We start from the raw sequence: 20,443 nt of genomic DNA, 5'->3' as shown, positions 1-20,443 counted from the left end.
TTCCATTTCAAGAAAATCATGTAAACAAAAGCATGACTTTCAGTTGTACATGTTTAGCAAGTATTTAAAAATGCAAGGCTATAGCTCTTAAGAGGTTGGGGCTTGAGATCCAAATTTATTTTTATCAGAATTCAGATACTCACCCATAGTCTCTTTCATGTAAATCTGGTAGCCTTATAGGAATACTTTTAAAGTGAAACTTTTAAGAATCTTCCAAGTATGTACCATGTTGAGTATACCAGTTATGTTCCTTCCTTAGAATAAGAGCTACAAGAAACTTTTTCTGTGAACAACCTTTCCCAGTTTTTCTCCTTTCTGCCTGAAGGATTTACATAGCAGCTTTCAGAGGCAACCTGCTGCCTTCAGATATCTCAGCAAGGAAACACTCACCATGTTCTGGGCTTCTGGATGAAACTGTTATTTATTTATTGTTTCATAAAAGACTCTTAGATGTTCTGTCCGTGGGATTGTGAGACATGGTATCATTGGAGGATTTGCTTTAGATTCACATAGGATATGAGGAAAAATCCACATTTTCTCTTAAGCTACACTGCCTACATTATTAAGGTGACATTCCAAGCATTTCTTGGGTGAGGTGGGCATTAACCATGTGTTTCAGCCATCATCTACCCAGCACTAGGGAAAAGAAAGCTGCTTTGCAGAGTCATGAGTCAGAGAGAATAAGTTAAAAATGGACCAAGAAATCCCCAGCCAGTTTGTGGCTCAGCCTTGCTGTTCCATCTGTCCACTTCATTTTGCTTCACTTTGCATAAGTGACCCCTGCCTTCAGCAGTCAGAAACTGACAGTTGCATTGGAGGGTAGCCCAGATTCTTGACCTTAAAGGTGCTCTGGGTGCAAAGTCATCCTTCAGTGTGGCTGGCTTGAGCAGTTTCCTACTGTGCCATTGTCTATTTCTTTTTCCTTTCCCTTTTGGGACTTCCTAATTCAGTAGCATTAGTAGACCAAGTACCAGAGTGTAGCATACTCCCCCACTCCTCTCCTACCCCTCACCCACAAACAAACAAAAATTTAAGCTTACTTTTAGAAGATATTCGATTACTTTAATAAGAAATGCCAGAAAGCTTTTCTCGGGCCTCCTGGTATGACTTGAGAGGAAGAGAAAGCTTTACGGTCTTCAGTGACACCTTTTATTCCTTATTTGGAGAGCAGCTGCTCATGTCTGAGCCACCTTTTCTCCCAGGATGGGAATAAGTCATTTTTGTTATTTTCATACTTTTGGAGAATGGCTGGTGATCATGGACCTCTTTGCTTGTGGTGAGACTGGACAAAAATCTTCTTAACTTTCATTTATTCAGTTTTAAAAATTGAATCTTGCAGTATGACAGGCATTTTGCTAAAGCTCTGGTCCTTGCTCTCATGGAGCATTTAGTTCCAGTTCAACAAAAGCTGGATATTTGGTTAGAAATTATATTCCCTTTCTCCTCCAAGTTCTATATCCGGACTCCTTTCGGTTTCCTTGGGCCTTATTTCTTTAAATCTTCTCCCTAGTCCTGGATAGAGGGCTCTCTTTGAGTAATGTGGACTGTTCCAGCCATTTCTCAAAAAAAAAAAAAAAGTGGTCAAGAGTGTTGAAAATAAGAGAACAACACTTCCACCGGTCTACCCTCAGCATTTTATTCCAAGGAGTTCTTTATTCAACAGCCAAAAGTCGACATCATTTGCCAAATGCAGGCCTTTTAATTAACCTACAGATATCGTGCATGTTACCGGGAGTTGAACTTCTTTTATCTCCAGGCAGGTTGGTCCTCCCTGCACGTGTGGCTTCCAGTACCAGTCTCACTTACATCTGTGCTACCTCTGCGGTACTGCACCACGGGGGCTTTTCCAGAAGCTCCCTAAACTCTAGCTGCTCTAATTTAGAAATAGTCAGTGGCCCAGCGAGTTCCTTTTCCTCCTGCCACCAGCATTGCTAGCTCTGGGAAAGTTATCTTGAGGAGTGAAAAGAAACACCCTGGGATTCATGAATTCTATGCGGAATTGGTTTGTGTGTGTGTGGAGGGGGAACAGCTTTCTCAAGAACTGCTGGAATCAAGGAGACCTTAGTCATTTTTTTTAAATAACTTTATTCACTTATTATAATCTACCCATTTAGCATGTACAACTCATTGTTTTTAATATATTCACAAGGTTGTACAACCATCACCAGTCTAATTTTAGAATATTTTATCCCCCACTCCAATAGGTACTTCATACCCATTAGCATTCCTCAATCCCCATTCCTCCTCTAACCCCTGCCCCCAACTCCAAGCAACCACTGTCTACTTTCTCTATATGATAATTTGCCTTTTCTGGACCTTTCCTATAAATGGAATCATATAATATGTGCCCTTCTGTGTCTGGCCTCTTTCAGTTAACATCATATTTTCAAGGTTCACCCATGTTGTAGCATTTATAAGTACTTCATTCCTTTTTATGGCTGAATAATATCCTATTATTCCACATTTTGTTTATGCATTCTTCTGTTTATCCAATTCTTCAGTTATCGATTTATGGACATTTGGGTTGTTTCTACTTTTGAGCTGTTATGAATAATGCTGCTATGAACATTTGTGTACAAATTTTTGTATAGTCATAATGTTTTCATTCTTTTGGGTATATACCTTAGAGTAGAATTTCTGGGTTATATGGGAACTCTATGTGTTAACATTTGAGGAACTGCCAAACCACTTTCCAAAGTAGCTGTGCCACTATACAATCCCACCAGCAGCGTATAAGAGTTTCAATTTCTCCATGTCCGTGCCAGCACTTGTTACTGTCTTTTCAATTATTTCCATCGTAGTGGATGTGAAGTGGTAGCTCATTGGGGTTACTTATCAGATATATGATTTGCAAATATTGCCTCCCATTCTATGGGTTGTCTTTTCATTTTCTTGGTGGTACCATTTGCAGCACAAAAAAATTTTAACTGTTTGTTTTGTCACTTGTGCTTTTGGTGTACTGTCTAAGAAATCGTTGCCTAACCCAAGATCATGAAGATTTACTCTTATGTGTTCTTCTAAGAATTTTATAGTTTTTAGATCTTACATTTAGATCTGTGATCCATTTTGAGTTACTTTTTATGTATGATGTGAGATAGGGGTTCAACTTCGTTCTTTTGCATGTAGATACCCAGTTGTCCCAGGACCATTTCTTGAAAAGACTGTCCTTTTCCCATTTAATTTGTCTTGCCAGCCTTGTCAACAGGAAGCTTTAATTTTTCATAATGGCTATGTTTTCTCATTCATTACCCACTCAAAATACTACTCTTCTTCAAGTCCCGTTTTTCAAAATACTCTTTAGCATGAAAGTTTTTGGCAAGCAGAAACTAGGTTTTGTTTAAATACCTGAAAGGCTGAGATTGGATGAAAACCAATCTTAAAATGCAAATATTGGGTTGTTGGAAAAGTCATGACGCATTTTTGCAACAAAAACCATAAAAAAATGTCATGACTTTTTCGACAACCCAATAAAAGGGAAAGTGCATATCTCTTTCTTTGCCATGTATGGTGGTGTTCAGTGTGTGTGTGTGTGTGTGTGTGTGTGTGTGTGTGCGTGCGTGTGTGTGTGTGTATGAGCACGTGCTTGCACACACATGTACACTCTATGGCACAGGCCACTCAAAAGCCCCTGCAAGATCTTTCTTTACTAAAATCTGTGTTTCTCGCTTAGTAAAGGCTAAAGGGCCAGTTCTGCGCTGCCTGAGAAGCTAGTAACCCGGATGGCTACATTTGTGACATCTGTAATTGGAACTTTGTAGCATAGGAACCTCAGAATGGTCATCTTCTAGAAGAGAAGGAAATGATAACCCAGAAGGTAAAGGGTACAAAAAAGGCAGCCACCTACAGAATGAGAAGCAGACTTTATCCGCTCTACTGCTTTGCTAAATAAGACTGACTCTGGCTTATCGTCTGCTCTGCCTAAATACCAGGGTCCCTGTAGGAGTAGAGCATCCATGAACATGAATTTTCACAGCTGCCATAACAAAATACTACATACTAGGCAGTTTAAAAAACAGAATTTGATTTTCTCAGTTCTGAAGGCTACAAGTCTCAGATCAAAGTTTAGCAGGGTCGGTTTCTGGTGAGGTCTCTCTTCCCGACTTGCAGACAGCCACCTCTGGCTGTGTCCTTATATGAGAGAGAGGGGGGGGGAGGGGGAGAGGGAGAGGGAGAGGGAGAGATCAAATATCAAATGAGCTCTGTTTTCTCATAAGGACACTAATCTTATTAGATCAGTGCCCCACCCTTAGAATCTCATTTAACCTTAATTACTTCAGTAAAGGCCAGATACAGTCACATGGGGATGAGGGTTTTAACATATGAAATTCTTTTGTGTGGAGGGGGGATTACAAATACTTAGTGCATAACGACCCACTATGAGCCTAGTGGCGATGTCCTGATATAGCCTGCCTTAGCCTCCTGCTCATGTAAGACTCCTCTTCCTGGCCCCTTCAGGTATCTTCTTTTCTGAGCTTCGTTTTCTGTCAGGCTAGCCAGGGGCAAGGAACATGTGTCCTGCTTTCAGTATTCACCTTCTCTGAAGCTGCCTTTTCTGAAGGGTGGGGTTTGGATAGAATGGGTGGGGAGGGAATTAAACTCACATTCTGCTCATTCATCTTCTGATAAAAAAATTTCCATTTCTTTCTTGCTGGAAGACTCAAATTTTAGACTTCAGCACTGAACAGTTGCTACCTATCAGGTTTTTTTTGTTTGTTTGTTTTGTTTTTTAAAAAAGCTGAGCCATCCTGCCACATGTTGGAAGCTCAGCGGCTCCTTAGCTCGGGCCGGGAATCGAACCGCTGTTGCTCAGAGCTCAAACTCTTGAGCAAGCTCTTAACCAGCTGAGCCACTTGACGGCCCCCTATCAGGTTTTGATCAGTAAAAATGAGAGAGCTACTGTTAGAATCTCTCAGGAAACCCCTTCTCCCCATCGAATATTCAAAAGAGAAGGTAATATATCCTTTTGGAGGTGATATCAGTGGGGAGGAAAGTCTAAAGAAAAGAGGGACACCTCCCTCATCCATAAATCTGGTACCTTATCTTTCTCCCATTGAGAACTTAGTCAAGCATAAGTCCTAGTCTGGGGCCCTGGCTAACCCCAGGTTAGCCCTAGTAGCCGCCAAACTTCCTTGGGAAGGAAAAGCTAACTAAGTACTTCAGTTACTGCAAAGGCATGTGTCACTCAGTGTGGGCTGGCTTAGCCTGGTATTGGTGTTTTGTCATCTCATTGCTTTCTCGGAACATATTTCCATTTCAACAGTATGAATTCCTAAGAACTTTTAATAGGAAGCTCCCAAGCCCTCTCTCAAATTCCTTTCTATAGAGCCTAGAGGGACAACAGCCAGTGTCAGACTGTTTTTCTTATCTCTTAGGCCTAGTTCCCTGTACCTGGCATCTCCAGTAGATCAGATTAGTAGTCAGATTTTACAGGTAACAGTCCCAAAGAAACAGTAAGAAAAGTAAAGCAGAGGCATATACTCTATGCCCTTTGTGGGTACTGAGTTAGAGATTACTTACTGGGTTTAGACTGTCCCACCTCTGTCACATTTCTAAACAGCCCCTCCACTTGCCTTAGTGGGAGACCTTAATCGCCTGCTAAGATCTGAAGCTCTGGGATGAGAATATCAGAGGGCAGGTAGGAAGATGATTTTACCTTCATTCCAAATATAAATCCCCAGAGTGGCAACTCTGTCAAAACCTTCAGCCAAATAACGTCAGCATATATGCTCTGCAGTATAAAGCACAGGGCTCCTGACCCATTTCTATCCTATTTGATTTATTCATTCATTGAGTATTTAGTGAGCACCAGCTGCGTGCCAGGGATTGTGCTAGGTGTTTGACATTGCTTTATTATATAAATGTTGCAAGAATCCTCTAAGATTTAGTCACTCTTTCAACAAACATTTATTATACGCCTACAGTGTACTATTCCTAGGTACTGTGCTAAGTTCTAAGGTAGGTATTATTACCACTTGGCTTCCTCTGGTGAGAGATATGCAGCTTCCCCCAAATCATTCAGAATAACAAGTGGTCAAAGTAGAATTCCAAACCATGATTTTTGTGAAGTTTCTGGCTTATAGTTTTAGTATCTATATTAAATGGTTCTGTAATTCTTTACTATCAATAAGTTATATTAAAAGAAAACATTGATTTCTGTTATGCTAGCATACACACACGTTTTAATAAACTTTTTATTTTGGAATACTTTTAGAATTACAGGCAAAGTACAAAGATATGCTCCTCAACCTAGTTCCCCTCATCTTACATCACCATTATACATTTATCAACACTAAGAAGCTGGCATTGATACATTACTATTAACTAAATGCCGTATTTTATTTGCATTTCACCGGTTTATCCATTAACGCCCTCTTTCTATTCCAGGATTGAATTCAGGGTGTCGCATTGCATTTAGTTGTCATGTCTCCCAAATTTCCTCTGTTCTGTGACAATTTCTTCATGACCTTGACAGTCTTAAGGAATACTGGTCAGGATTCTGTAGAATGTTCCCCAATCTGTGTTTGTCTGATGTCTTTCTCTTGAGTAGACTGACGTATAGGTTTTTGGAAGTACTCAACAGAGGTAAAGTGCCCTTCTCATCAGATCATAATAGGGGTTACTTAACAGCCACTGGTGGTGTTCACCTTCATCACTTGGTTAAGGTCATGTTTGCCGGGATTCTTTACTGTAAAGTTAACTGTTTTTCCTTTTCTCTACTCTATTCTTTGGAAATAAGTCATTCAGTCTAGTCTATCCTCAGTGGGAATGGGAACCAAACTCTACCTCCTAAAGAGAGAGTATCTGCACATATTATTTGAAGTTGTTTTGCTAGAAAGGTTTGTCTCTTCTCCCCATTTATTTAATCATTTTTATATCAATATGGACTCAAGCTAAACTCTGATCTAAAACCTATGTTTTTTCTGCTATACTAGAGAAGAAATTGCATGGACCTATACCAAAGCATTGGTTTCAGGGAAGTTTATTTATTTCAGAGATTTTTAAGAGGTAGATTTGATAAGGCTCGGTGACCTTGGTGAGGGAGTGATGGCAAGCGGGGAGTGTTTCAAAATGACACTTCGATATTGGTTTGAATGGCTGGAAATAAAATTTTGGTTTGAAATATTAACTAACCAGTAAAAGTTGATTCTAGGTTTTGGTAAAGCTTAGCTTTTTCAGAGACTGTTTAGCCTACATGTTGGTCCAGCTTTACTGAGTGCCCTGTTCTCCCGAGTCAGAGCAGAGAAAACTACTTTTCTTTGTGACTGACATACCAGGGCCCCCGAGTGGAAAGCCCCCTACGTCCTGTTTCTCATCTGAAGGATGCTTGGTTTTGTTTTTTTGTTTGGTTGTGAGGTTTTCTCTAGTTCATTTGCAGAGCAGAGATGCTTAATTCTGTCCTGTAATAAATTATTAAATCCTTCCCATTTCAGAGTCAGCAGTTCACCCCCACGTGACCTCATGTTCCATAAGAGGACAGTTATCCTGTGACAATCACACTCATGCTCTCGTACTCTAAACCATAGAGCACGTGATAGTTGTTTTTAATTTCTCTTCTTCCATTTGGTGTTATATATTAATGCTAATTCTTTGTTTCAGAGCCATCATCAACCACTTTAACCCCAAAATTGAATCCTACGCTGCTGTGAATCACATATCCCAACTGTCAGAGGAGCAGGTAAGCCACTACTCTCCATAGAGTGACCCTAGTTGGTGACTAAGGTTAAGTAGTTGCCCTTTCTCTGGTGGCAGAGGGATTCTGTGACTGAGCTTCTAGTGGGAGTGGCAAGAGCCAGGCTGCTAAGAGGAATTAGTAAGGGATTTGTTGATAGTACTTTAAATAGTAATGGCTTCTCTTTTTGAGCCTTAAGAGAGGTTCATTTAATTATATAGAAGATATGTAGGTGAAAATTTGGTGAATTCTTATTTTAGAGTGGGTGATAAGGCATTTCTTTTTTTAATTTTAGACAGAGAGTCATTTTGATTTTTGAAAATAAAAAATGAGAACATAGAAATGGATGAAACTGCCAATTAGAAAAGCCCTGAGTCCTGCTTAATTGGAGGCTGTTTGGCTCATTAAAACATGAGCCTTCATTGGGACAGATTTTCTTTAGTAACCGAATTCTGTTTGCCTCAAGCAATTATTTCTGAGCAGGTTTTTCTGTGGTATGGACTGAGTTGCAGATGCAAATAGCACTGTATGTTTGTTTTCCCTGAGTCTGGCCTGATTTCCCCTTCTCCCAAAGTGCCTGTACTCAGCTCTGCATTATATAAAAGTAGAGATGGGACTTTAGCACATGACATGGGCTTGAGCTTGATGTTTCAGAATGAGACTCTTGAGTCCTGGTTTTTTGTGTTGTTTTTTTTAAAGATATTATTGGGGAATTGGGGAGGGGAACAGTGTTGAGGAATTGGGGAAGGAGAACATTGTGTTTTTCCAGGACCCATCAGCTCCAAGTCAAGTTGTTGTCCTTCAGTCTTAGTTGTGGAGGGCGCAAGCTCAGCTCTAAGTTCAGCCACAGCTTTCAATCTATAATAGTTGCAGGGGGTCAGCGGGGCAGCCCACCATCCTATGCGGGAGTCGAACCAGCAACCTTGTTGTTAAGAGCACACGCTCTAACCAACTGAGCCATCCAGCTGCCCGAGTCTTGTTTTTTAAAAGCACAAAATAAGACATTGTATTCACACGATCCCCCTTCCTTTCTACCCTACTCACAAGTTGGAGGGCCAGCGTATTCAGAAGGTGGGTCCAGGTATAGGCTCCAAGCCAGTGTACTCTGCTTGGCCCTTTTTGTCACACATCAGTGTAACCCTTCTCTGAGCCTCTTGCTAGCAGAGCAAGCCAGCTATGGTGTGACCATGTGTTCCAGTGTTCCTAAAAGCTATTCAGCTCACCCAGTGAGGTGCCAACCAAGCCTTTTCCCTAACAGATAAGCTTCTCAGTATTCCCACCAGTGGCTCTTTCCTCAGCCAGATGGATGGGACTCTATTAGTCTATCAGTTGTTCCCTTTGACATATTTGTTCTCTTTTGTGAGACCAGCTGTGAGAATCCATCCTCTTATTTAAACTGCTTTTATAAATGGTTTCATTTTCTTTTTTCCTATTCTGCCTGTGGAGCAGTCCTGAGTCCTATTCTTTGATACCACTGCACTCGCAGGGTGCTTGGAGTGCTACCTTTTTCCTGATGTACCAATTCAGATTGGTTTTACTGTTTCATTTTTATACCAAAGAATTCAACATCTTGAGTTTTATTCAGTGAGAGAAAAGGTGACTTTCCTACCACAGTGAGCTCTGGTTAGCAAAAAAATTTTTTTTAGTTTTTTTTTTTAAAAAAGGGAAGACACATTTTCCCTGTCAGCCACGTGCAGTATTCATCCCCCAGCAGCTTGGGAAGGTCAGGCTGAAATCTTTCTACAGCAGTAGCAGCCACAGACCAATAATAAAAATCCACTCTGGCGCATGAGGCAAATCTGGAAAAGGATGATTAGCAAGCACGTGTCCTCACTCTCCTCCAACTTCTTTCAAAGTTAAACGAAGTGATGCAAAGTGCCTCTCAAAAAGTGTCCACAAGCCAAAGGTGAGGCAATTTCTATGGAGAAGGAGAGTGGATAGCCCTGTGTGAGAATGAGGAAGGCATGGAAGTTCACAGAGATTTATTTACTTAGTCAATAAATAATTACATGCCTGCTGTATACAAGGTGTGGAGCTGGGTAGTGGGAATCAGTGGTGAATAATCTAAGTGTAGTCCTTGCTCTCATGGATGTTTTGTACAATCATTACCTCTCTTAACCCTTTTCACTTGGGGAGTGGGGGGAAGGGTGGTACTACTCTGGGACCCTTTTCAAAACTTCCCTCAAAATAGTTGTTGCTTCTTTTCCCTAACTGACTTTGAAAGGCGCCAAATGACAGCATTAGGGTACACTTGGTTTTATTCTCAGCACTATCAGATCAGAAGTATTTGACTGCCTTGTTAATCTCCAGCATGTGTTGGAGCACTTCTCTGCCTTTACTTATGAACATTAATGCTAATATCACTTAATGCTGAGTGTATTCACAGCTTCCCAAAGAGCTGGCTTTAAAATGCAGTAGGGCCCCGTAGCTGTGAGCTGCAAACTAAGTAGAAAGAAAAAAATCAGGAACCTAATCCCCACGTAGATTTTAAAGTACTCCTAAAATAAAACCTAAAGACCATAGATAGGCGTTAACTGGAATTTGTAGCACCAAGTAAGGTAGAAGTCAAGAGCAGCCTCTTTGATAGATCTGCCTGCCCCGCCTGCCATTTTTTTTCTGGCAAGAGATTTGTGAATATTTGAGTTCTGACATCCCCCCAGACATATTCCAGCCTCTGTTGGAGACGTTTGCAAGGTAATGTTTGTAAATCCATTATTGCTTATTAAACAAAGCCCATTCTCTCACACTGGTTTGGTTTTGTTTTTTCAGTTGTACAGAAGATAGATGACATTTACTTTTCATTGGCTTCACGGAGGGCAAAGCTTTTTAATCAGTTAATACCCTCAGCATGACTGAATGGTCGTGCATTTCCTAATGTAATAAACTGCATGCATTTTAATATTGTATACACAAGTGTCATATTTGTCTGGGGTTGATTATGAAGCTTGTTCATTTTGATTCCTTTTTTGTGTGTGATAAAATCTACATAAAATTTACCATCTTAACTATTTTAAGTGTACAGTTTAGTGGCATTAAGTACATTCACATTTTGTGCAAACACCACCACTGTCCATCTCCAGAACTTTTTCATCATTCCATACTGAAATCTTATACCCATTAAACGATGACTCCCCATTATCCCCTGCCCTCAGGTCTTGGTAGCCACTGTTCTACTTTCTGTCTCTATATATTTGACTACTCTAGGTGCCTCATATAAGTGGACTCATAATATTTGTCCTTTTGGATATGGTTTATTTCGCTTAGCATAATTAATGTCTTCAGGGTTCATCCATGTTGTAGCATGTACCAGAATTTCATTCCTTTTCAACACTAAATAATATTCCATTGTATGTATATAGTACATTTTGTTTATTTATGGTGGACATTTAGGTTGTTTCCACCTTTTGGCTCTTGTGAAGAATGTTGCTTTGAGCACTGGTATACAAATAGCTGTTTGAGTCCCTGATTTTAGTTCTTTTGTATATATACCCAGAAATGGAATTGCTAGATCAAATGGTACTTCTATGTTTAAGTCTCTGAGAAACCACCATACTGTTTTCTATGGTGTACCATTTCACATTCCAATTTCTCAACATCATTGCCAATATTTGTTTTCTGGGTTTTTTGTTTGTTTGTTTGATACAGCCATCCTAATGGGTGTGAAGTGGTGTCTCATTGTGGCTTTGATTAACATTTCCCTATTCATTATTGATGTTGAGCATCTTTTCTTGTGTTTATTGGCCATTTGTATATCTTCTTTGGAGAAATGTCTACTCAAGCCCTTTGCCCATTTTTTAATTGGGTTTGGTTTTTTGTTGTTGAGTTTTAGGAGTTCTTTATATAGTATTCTGGATATTAATTCCTCATCAGATACATGATTTGCAAATATTTTCTCCCATTCTGTGGGTTGCCTTTTTACTATGTCGACAGTGTCCCTTGATGCACGAAAGTTTTTAATTGTGATGTAGTCTTACCTGTCTATTTAGTCTTTTGTTACCTGTACTTTTGGTATTATATCTAAGAAACTATTGCCAAACCCAATGGCATGAAGCTTTCCCCCTATGTTTTCTTCTAAGAGTTTTATAGTTTTAGCTCTTACGTGTAGGTCTTTGATCCATTTTGAGTTAATTTTTGTATATGGTGTTCTTTAAAGGCCTTTGATTTCCTTTTGTATTTTGCATATCTTAATGAATAAAGATTATGGAGAAGATAGAACTCATTTTCCCAAGAACTGTGGAACTACTCCCAGTTTATCCCCTACTGGGTTTGCTTGTCTCTAGTACATCTTGTGAAAATTGCCCTTCGGTCCCCTTGCCCACCCTGGGCTGAGATTTATCTCCTTTCTTTCCCCAGTATGGCTTGTTGGTAAGTATCTGTTCCTAGCTGGTAGAATCATTTGATATGCTCCCCACCCCAAGTGCCCTGTTCCCTGATTTTCGATCTTCCAGTAGGATGGCTGAGTCCCACTACCTGTGTTTCATAAGTAAGTCCCAGTGACCCTTGTGGCTGTACTAAATAAATGTAGATGGAAGGTATTTCTTATATACTCTCTCTCCTTTATTCCTGCTTTTCAAATTAGGAAAAATACTTATTATTGGCTAGATCATAGTAGAAATGGGTCCACACTCAAGAGGTTTGTCATGAAATCGCCTGCAATAATACTAGCTCACAGGTTCTTAACCTAAAGTCCAAGAATAGGCTTTAGAGAATTATTGCACATTCTGAAATTGTGTGTAAAATTACATATATGTCCTTTTTTTTCTTGAAGAGTCCATCTTAAAATTCTTAATTAGTCTTTGACACCTACCCCCCAGTTTTTTTTAAAGAATCATTAGCTTAGCTACCTCATTCTTTCCTTGCCCCCAAAGCCCTTAGACCTTTGAAAATGCCCATTGAGGATCTTGAGCTCCTTTTAGGCTAGTCAATATTTGTTTGAGGTTACAAATGTTGTGACATATTGATTTACATCAGCTTAATTTCCTTATAGGCAAGAGAGGGCTTCATAGCAGAACTTTACAGAAGATTCTCTAGAGCCCTAAATCTCTAGAGTACATAGTGACAATTTAACCTTCAAGTCAAAACCTCTGAGCACCTGATTCCTTAAGCTTTCCGTCACAATCATGCCCAGTTTTGTTCCTTTGAAATATCCCATTGTGATATCCCATTGAAATATCCCAAGTAAATGATTGGCCTACTCTTAAACTTTCTTCATTCCGCTATCAGTATTTCAGCATTTAGTGCTTGCTCTGTGCTTCTGATTGTGCTAGGCATTTGAGGGATACAGAAGTATGATAAGAGGCCTTTATTCTCAAAGGATGGAGTAAGTGCCAGAGTTAAGGCAATTTGTTATATCTAGCCTGACCAGTTCTAGCAGTAGGATCTGTGAGTTCCTGTTGGAGAAAGATCTCTGCAAATTGTGGTCAGGAAGAGAGAAAACACTTTGAGTTAGAAGAGGAGGGATAGGGATTAGATAAACGGAAAGACACAGAGTGTTAAATGAACTCAAAGTCAGGACCTGGAAAGGACAGAAAGAATAGAGAAGAGTCCTAGAGTTTCTGCAAGTCTTGTCCTCGCATCACAGGGTACCCAGGGGTTGAAAACTAGAAATATAATTCAGCAATTTAAATTATCGTAGCTTCCATAATCCCTGATGCACTGACTCTCATCCCTGTCCTAATTGTACTGCCTTTGAGTCAATTCTCGAGTGTTCATCAAGGGCCTGGTATGAGCCAGCCTCAGTGCTAGGTGTCTGATAAGACCTAATGGGCAAACCTATCTTTTTTTTTTTTGGTAAAAAACATATAATAAAATTTACCATCATAACCATTTTTAAGTGTACGGTACAATAGTGTTAATATATGTACATTGTTATGCGGTTTATGTCTAGAACTTTTTTATCTTGCAAAACTGAAACTCTATCCATTGAACAATTCCCCTCCCCCACTCACCCACTTCTGACAACCACCATTCTACTTTCTCTTTCTAAGAGTGGGCAAATCTATCTTGAAGCTGGTGTTCCTTTCAACCAAGTGGCCCAGGAGCTTGCTAAAAATTTCTCTACGTACAAACTTAGGAATTTTCTGGGTAGATCAGAAAGGTGGTCTGCTGGCACCCTCATATATCACAGGACCATGGGAAAGTATACCCAGATTTCTACGTTTTCTACATTAGGAATTTTATAGAGTTTTACCTCCCATTATTTCTTTAAGTCTCTCCTCTCACTAGGGCTTAGGATTTTAAGATTCAGAAGAGGCCTATATAAAGTAGTTACAAGAGGTATCTTCAAAAGTATAATGACAGAGTATCATTCACTTGTGGGAGTATGTTAAAGTAAATTAGGGAAACAAAAAATGTTTCACATCTGAATGAGTGAAGGTTGCATTAGAAGCTAAGTATTTATGAGTATTTACGTCTGTTAGTAATCTTTCTAAACCTTTTTGATTTCCTCCTGATCCTAAGATAAGAGCTACTACAAATAACTGCTGGGTGTTTAGAAATCCTAAAAAAACCTAGCTTTATCTTCCCAGAGAGGAGTGAGATACTAATAAAACAGCCCTAGTTTGTGGGGCAAGCATTGTTAGGGGCCCTGGGTGGCATCCATTACTTGAGAACATCTAGGAGAAAGCCCAAAACTATCTTGGGGAAATAGCCTAAGAACTTCAAGGCTTATGAGGAAAATGGAGCCAAATACTTCAGCTTTAGAGTTGTTGGCCCTTGGCATGCTAGTAAATATTTAACAACTGGTAGCAGGGCTGAGTGGTGGGAAGGGGGATGCTTTGGAGTGTTGGGTGTGAATGCTCCCACCATGGCTGCCAGTGTGAAGCCAAGTGGCTCTCACAATGCTTAAAAATTTAACACTCAGCTGTCACAGGCCAAGCGCACATGAGCCAGCTCCAGCACACCAGTGGAGGTTCAGGAAGACTGGGAGAAGGAGCCAGCTCCAGCACACCAGTGGAGGTTCAGGAAGACTGGGAGAAGGGGGCTAGAAAGCGCTGCAGCAGGGTTTGCTGAGCAGGAGGCAAATGTGGTATATAAAGTTCTCTCCCAGGCAACTGAGGCCTCTGAGCAGCCCACTCTGAGAGCCCCTATGAAGTGTTCTAATCTTAGAACAGGGCCTTAACCACCATGCAAGGCAGCCTTGGCAGAGATGTATGCTGGAGAGCTGAGATTTCATTCAGACTCCCGCGGTAGCCATAACTCAGTTTCCTGTATTTGGCATCGTGTTTTTCTACAACAGCCTGTACTTTTGCACTGCCTCTCTGTAACCCTGAGTGATGGTTGCTGTGGGAACTCTTATTGAGTGCGAGCATGTGACACAAACGTTGGCTGTTTGACCCTGCCTTCCTTCTTCCCTTTGTTTAGATTCTGGCATTTCACTTGACTTGTTTGGCAGGAAAAAAAGTTTGATGTGAGTTGTTTGTTCACTGGATTCACTAAAGAAGGAAAGACACAGAGTCTAAAGCAGAGGGATTTTCATTTTCCTACAAGCTGCTTACCTTAGAAATCAATTTTATGTTATATAGCGCATCTTGAGAAGGTCCACATAAGAGGGTCAGCTGATTCTGTGCTGCTAGGATGGCCACTATCTTATTTGGACCAGGAGGTAAGCGGCACTATCAGAGACATGGGAGAGAGTATCTTGGATTTTAAAAGAACACAGATAATGGGAAAGTAACAACTAGTAGTTATTGAGCTGGGCACTTTTACATAGGTTATTGACTTGATTCTTACATCAACTAACTTTTTTTTTTTAAAGATTTTTATTGCGGAATTGGGGGATGGGAACAGTGCTGGGGAATTGGGGAAGGGGAACAGACAAGTTGCTGTCCTTTTGTTCTTCAGTCTAGTTGTGGAGGACGTTGCTTCGCTGGCCCAAGTTGGCACCATCATTGCGCTCTTCCCGGGCGAGGCAGATCAGTTGCCGGCTTCTAGATGGCCGCTCAGAGTGGCTGCTGGCCGCTCACACTGGCTGCTGGCTATACACGGTAGCCCATGGCAACCCACTGCAGCAGGGGTTGCAACCTACGCTGTCGCCTGCGATCCATGGCAGCCCAGCTCCAGGTTGAGCTGTTGTTCAGCATCTTAGCTATAGAAGGCAGTGTCACTGGCCCTCATATGTGGGATCCGAACTGGGGCCCTCTGGCGTCCCCCAAGCCAGCTCTTAACCAACGCGCCACTCGGCCGGCCCTCAATTAACTATTTGAGGTAGGTACAGTTATCCACATTTTATAGTTAAGGATGCTAAAGAGACGATTTGTTCAAGGTCACACAGCTGTTAGTGGTAAAGCCATAATGTGAACCTAGGTCTGTCTGAGCTTTTACCATTTCATCAGGTTGAGGCACATGTGACAACCTGAGCTTGTCAGGTATTCCGAAGGAAGGGGCCAGCCAGGGATAGGAAGGGTGGATGGAGAAGCAGGCAGAGTGAAGAAAGCAGGGCTCATTCCCGTGGTGAGGAAAGGTCCTGGCTTGGGAAGGGCCCATTCAGTTGAGGAAAGAAGGTACTGGAGAGTTTACCTGCCAGTTAGGCAGAAATGCCCAAGTACAGGCTCCTCGCGTAGTACAATAACTTTGTAAATTAGAGAAAAGTCTCTTTATTCTGTCTAAGCATGTCAGGCAGGTCACTATGAGAAATAAAGCTTTTCCACACACCAAAGGAGTATGGTATTTTTTTTAAAGTTCTTATTTATTTATTTCTTTTACCAGATACTGTATTTATGTGGGTCAAAATCCAAAAGGCAGGACACTGAATTTTAATTGTTTTTAAAGTAATAGTTCAATTTTGTTTCAAAAAAAAAGGCAAAATGAAGACTCAAAATGTATGTCCCACAGCCAAGCTAGATAATGCACAGAGGTCACTGGTGAAAGACTAAGCTTATTATTCATCTCTGCCACTGTCAGCATTTTCTCCAATTAAGTATGAATTTTAAAATGCCCATCACCTGTATTTCTGGTCTTCCTCAGTCAGGCGACATTGCCAGTGAAACGTTAGCAGTGCCTAGAAGGAACAGTGTTGGAGCCTACAGGAATCCCCATAGTTGTCAGCTTTTCAAGAGGTTACAGAAGACAACGGACCCTGCTTCTTGGTTTAATCTTAGCAGGATCCTTTATCCCAGTTGTTAGAAAAGACTGTACAGGTAGGACTTCCTTCCCTCTTCAGTTTACTTTTTAGTCACTTCCTTCCTTCCAAATAGATCTTTGGGTACTTCCACTGAAACCTCGTCCCCAGGAAGTAACTTGAAACTATGTAAGGTACACTCAGAAAAAGCATGGTTTTCCACTGTGGTAAACATCAGAAGCCAGAAATGTTGCTGTGCAAACTTTTGTCTCTGTTATAAGCCGTGTTAATTGGAAATGTTTTTGCTAAGTACCATAACAGCACTTTTTTTTTTAAAGATTTTATTGGTGAATTGCGGGAGGGGAACAGATAAGCTGCTGTCCTTTTTGTTCTTCAGTCTAGTTGTGGAGGACATCGCTTCACTGCCCATGTTGGTATTATCATTGCGCTCTTCCCGGGTGAGGCTGTCGCTTGCCGGCCACATTGGACGGCTGCTCACAGTGGCTCACAGCAGCTCACTAAAGCGCATGCCAACTGCTGGCCAGCCCCAATGCAGCCTATGCCATCGCCGGCGACTCATGGCAGCCCAGCTCCAAGTCCAGCTGTTGTTAACCATCTTAGCTGTAGAGGGTGCAGCATTACTGGCCCTCATGTGGGATCCAAACCAGCAGCCCTGCTGCTCAGAGTTGGCATCCGAAGCCAACTCTTAACCAATGCGCCACTCAGCCGGCCCACCATAACAGCACTTTGACCTTTCACAGTAATCCTGCTCAGAGAAAGGTGCAATCTTAAAAAATGACCCAGCTACCCGGAAGAGAAATGGTGCATAGCCCACAAATGGGATTTCTGTTAAGGAGTTCTGTCTGTTAGGGAGGAATAGATAAGTGAGGTTTGGCAGGGAGGCAGAGACCCCATCTCAAATTCCCAGTGAATTAGGAGCAGAGACAGTGTTTTCTGTCTCCCTGCCTGAGATGTGATATGTTTCCAAGGAAAGAAACCTCAGGTGGGGAGGACAGACATCTGCATTTTAGCTTGAGCTGGGCAGCATGTTCCTCCTGCAATAAGCCGTAGAGAAAGAGAAGGCCTGATGTGGTATTTGTGTGTCATGTTCCCCACCCCCATTACCTTGGCCGCCTTTTAGTTTGATTGCATGCCTTGGTTGCACAAGGTAAGGGCCTGGGCATGTTGGATCTGTAGTTAGTGCAAAGAAAAGCTTCACAAGGGGTGTTTGGGGCTTCAACCAAATAAAGTCAGGGAGGTGGGTCAACTGCTCAGGGAAATTAAAGAAAGTCACTGTCACCACTCCTTTAACCAAGTGATGGCCTCTCACTAATCACCCACTGTGAGGTTCATTATCTGGTCCACCTTGCCGAAGGGCAGAGCCTGTCTGTCACATCAATAAATCTCAGGGCAGTGGAGAGCCCTTTGGTAGCAGGCTTGAAAGACATGGATGGACTGGGGAAACTGGCCAACTAAAATTGGTTCTGAAATTGAGTTTGGTCCTGAAGTATATGAGATGAAAATAGAAAGGGAAAAAACTTCTGCCTATTGTATGCATGGTGGCTATATAGAGGAAACAGTTATGTTTTAAAAGGCATCATCTTTTTCAGCTTAAGAGATTTGTGTCCACCTTTTGGATCCTTGTTTCCAAACAATTGTATTGGATAATTGTGCCCTGGAGAGAGATTCAGATTATCTTCCATAGACAGTCACTGTAAGCACCCAGTGGGGGAAGGGATGCTCACTCAGTTGGGGTCTGGGATTTCATTATCAGGTTGCTGTTTGTTCTAGTTGCTGTGGTGTTGGCTTGTTGTCTTTCTTTTTTTTAGCTACTTTGAGCTAAAAGTGTTCTTTAAAAGAACCAATTTTGCCTCCCAAGGAAGCTCTCAGAACCTGCTTTGGTCTAAGAATTCTCTGCTTCTGCATGTGCTTGATTAGTGCAATAAGATAGGGAATGGGTGCCCTAGCTCCCAGTTCCCCAGATTATTTCTTTTCTGTGTAAAAATACAGAAGTATCTGCTGTGTGCCAAGCCAGGAGCTATAAAAATGCAAAAATCATATTTGCCCTTGAGGACTTCACTGTACTTTCTTGCTTAGACCTTTGCCCATGTGCTCTGCCATAGATCTCAGTGATATATTTTTGATGTGCTTGCAGTAGCCCCACCTGATCCTTTATTAGCCTAAGGAGGACAGATAAACCTTTCTGTTCTTCTTGTACTGTAGTAAAATACTGCCTAATTATAAACCCATAAAAGGTTAGCTAATGACCCTTATTTGGAGTGAGTTTTGACAATGAGAACCATGATCATATCATATCCTCCATCTCTGTCTCAGTTTCATAAAAAAGAGACAAAATCAGAACCTTGATTAGATGTCTTGGGAAAGGGCAGGACCCTGTAAGTCCCTGAACTTGGCGAATGATTGGGTTTGTCAGAAGGTCTAGGGGAGTACACCCACTTGAAAAAACATCATGTGGCTAGTGCCCAGCTGAAAATGACCTCAGACACCATTGATTGATACCTGGAGTCCATTTAATTTGTCAGGAAATAATTCCAGGGGTGGAGGAGTGGAAGAGAGGAGTACAATGACGGAATCTTTGGCATTGTCGAAACATTAAGAACTCCTAGCTTAGAGTTACTGAGATTGTGTGTGTGTGTGTGTGTGTGTGTGTGTGTGTGTGTGTGTGTATCTCAATATGAGTTGGAATCATTCTTGCCCCAACCAAAAATGGAATAGTAAGATCGGGAAAAGATAAGCTTACTGCCATGGTTACGGCCATGGTCATACTTTTTTAAATTAAAAGAAAAAAGTTTTTTTTTATTTTTGACTAATCATGATTTACTGGACTTTTTTTAAAAGATTTTTTTATTGGAGAATTGGGGGAGGGGAACAGTGTTGGGAAAGGGGAACAGACAAGTTGTTGTCCTTCAGTCTTAGTTGTGGAGGGCACAGCTAGCTCAGCTCCAAGCCCAGTCGCCATCTGGCAGCTCGCAGCCGCACAGCTCAAGGTGCTGTGTTCAATCTTAATTGTGGGGGGAGGGAGGGGTGGTGCAGCCCACCATCCCATGCAGGAGTCGAACCAGCAACCTTATTTGGAGCATGTGCTTTTACTAACTGAGCCATCCTGCCACCTGTTGGCAGCTCAGCTCAAGTGCAGCTCACTGGCCCTTATGGGAATCGAACCGGCAATCCTGTTGCTCAGAGCTTGCATTCTTAACCAACTGAGTCACTCGACTGGCTCTGCACTTATTTTTTATTTAACTTTATTGAAGTATAATTAACATACAGTATAACCACCACCCACACCACCACCACAAAAAGTCTGCTAAGATTTTGATTAGAATAACATTAACTTTATAGATCAACTTGGAGGAGAATTGACACTAATAATATTGTTTCAAACCCATGAACATACTATGCCTTTCCATTTATTTAGATCTTTTAAATTTTCTCATTAATGTTTTATAGTTTTTTAGCATACTGTTTTTCACCTATTTTGTTTAGTCCCTAAATATTTCATTTTTATATTATATAAATGGTATATGGCTAAATTTTGATTTCCAATTCTCTTTTTCTAGCATATAGAAATGTAATTATTTTTTTTAAAAGGATTTTTTATTAAGGAATTGGAGGAGGGGGACAGTGTTGGGGAATCGGGGAAGGGGAACAGACAAATTGCTGTCCTTTTGTTCTTCAGTCTAGTTGTGGAGGACGTC

The 20,443-nt window shown here is 41.1% G+C and overlaps 1 protein-coding gene across 1 annotated transcript in view; it reads left to right on the top strand.

Annotated features, from left to right (window-relative positions):
- ARMH3 (armadillo like helical domain containing 3) overlaps positions 1–20,443 on the top strand; it is a 192,084-nt gene that overhangs the window by 156,560 nt on the left and 15,081 nt on the right. The window contains exon 25 of the mRNA XM_019636282.1: positions 7,597–7,675. Coding sequence (XP_019491827.1) covers positions 7,597–7,675 — 79 coding nt within the window. The remainder of the gene's footprint in view (positions 1–7,596; positions 7,676–20,443) is intronic.

This window comes from Hipposideros armiger, unplaced genomic scaffold (assembly GCF_001890085.2).
Source record: "Hipposideros armiger isolate ML-2016 unplaced genomic scaffold, ASM189008v1 scaffold_28, whole genome shotgun sequence".
In the NCBI taxonomy this organism is placed as follows: domain Eukaryota; kingdom Metazoa; phylum Chordata; class Mammalia; order Chiroptera; family Hipposideridae; genus Hipposideros; species Hipposideros armiger.
This window is presented reverse-complemented; position numbering and strand designations above follow the sequence as displayed.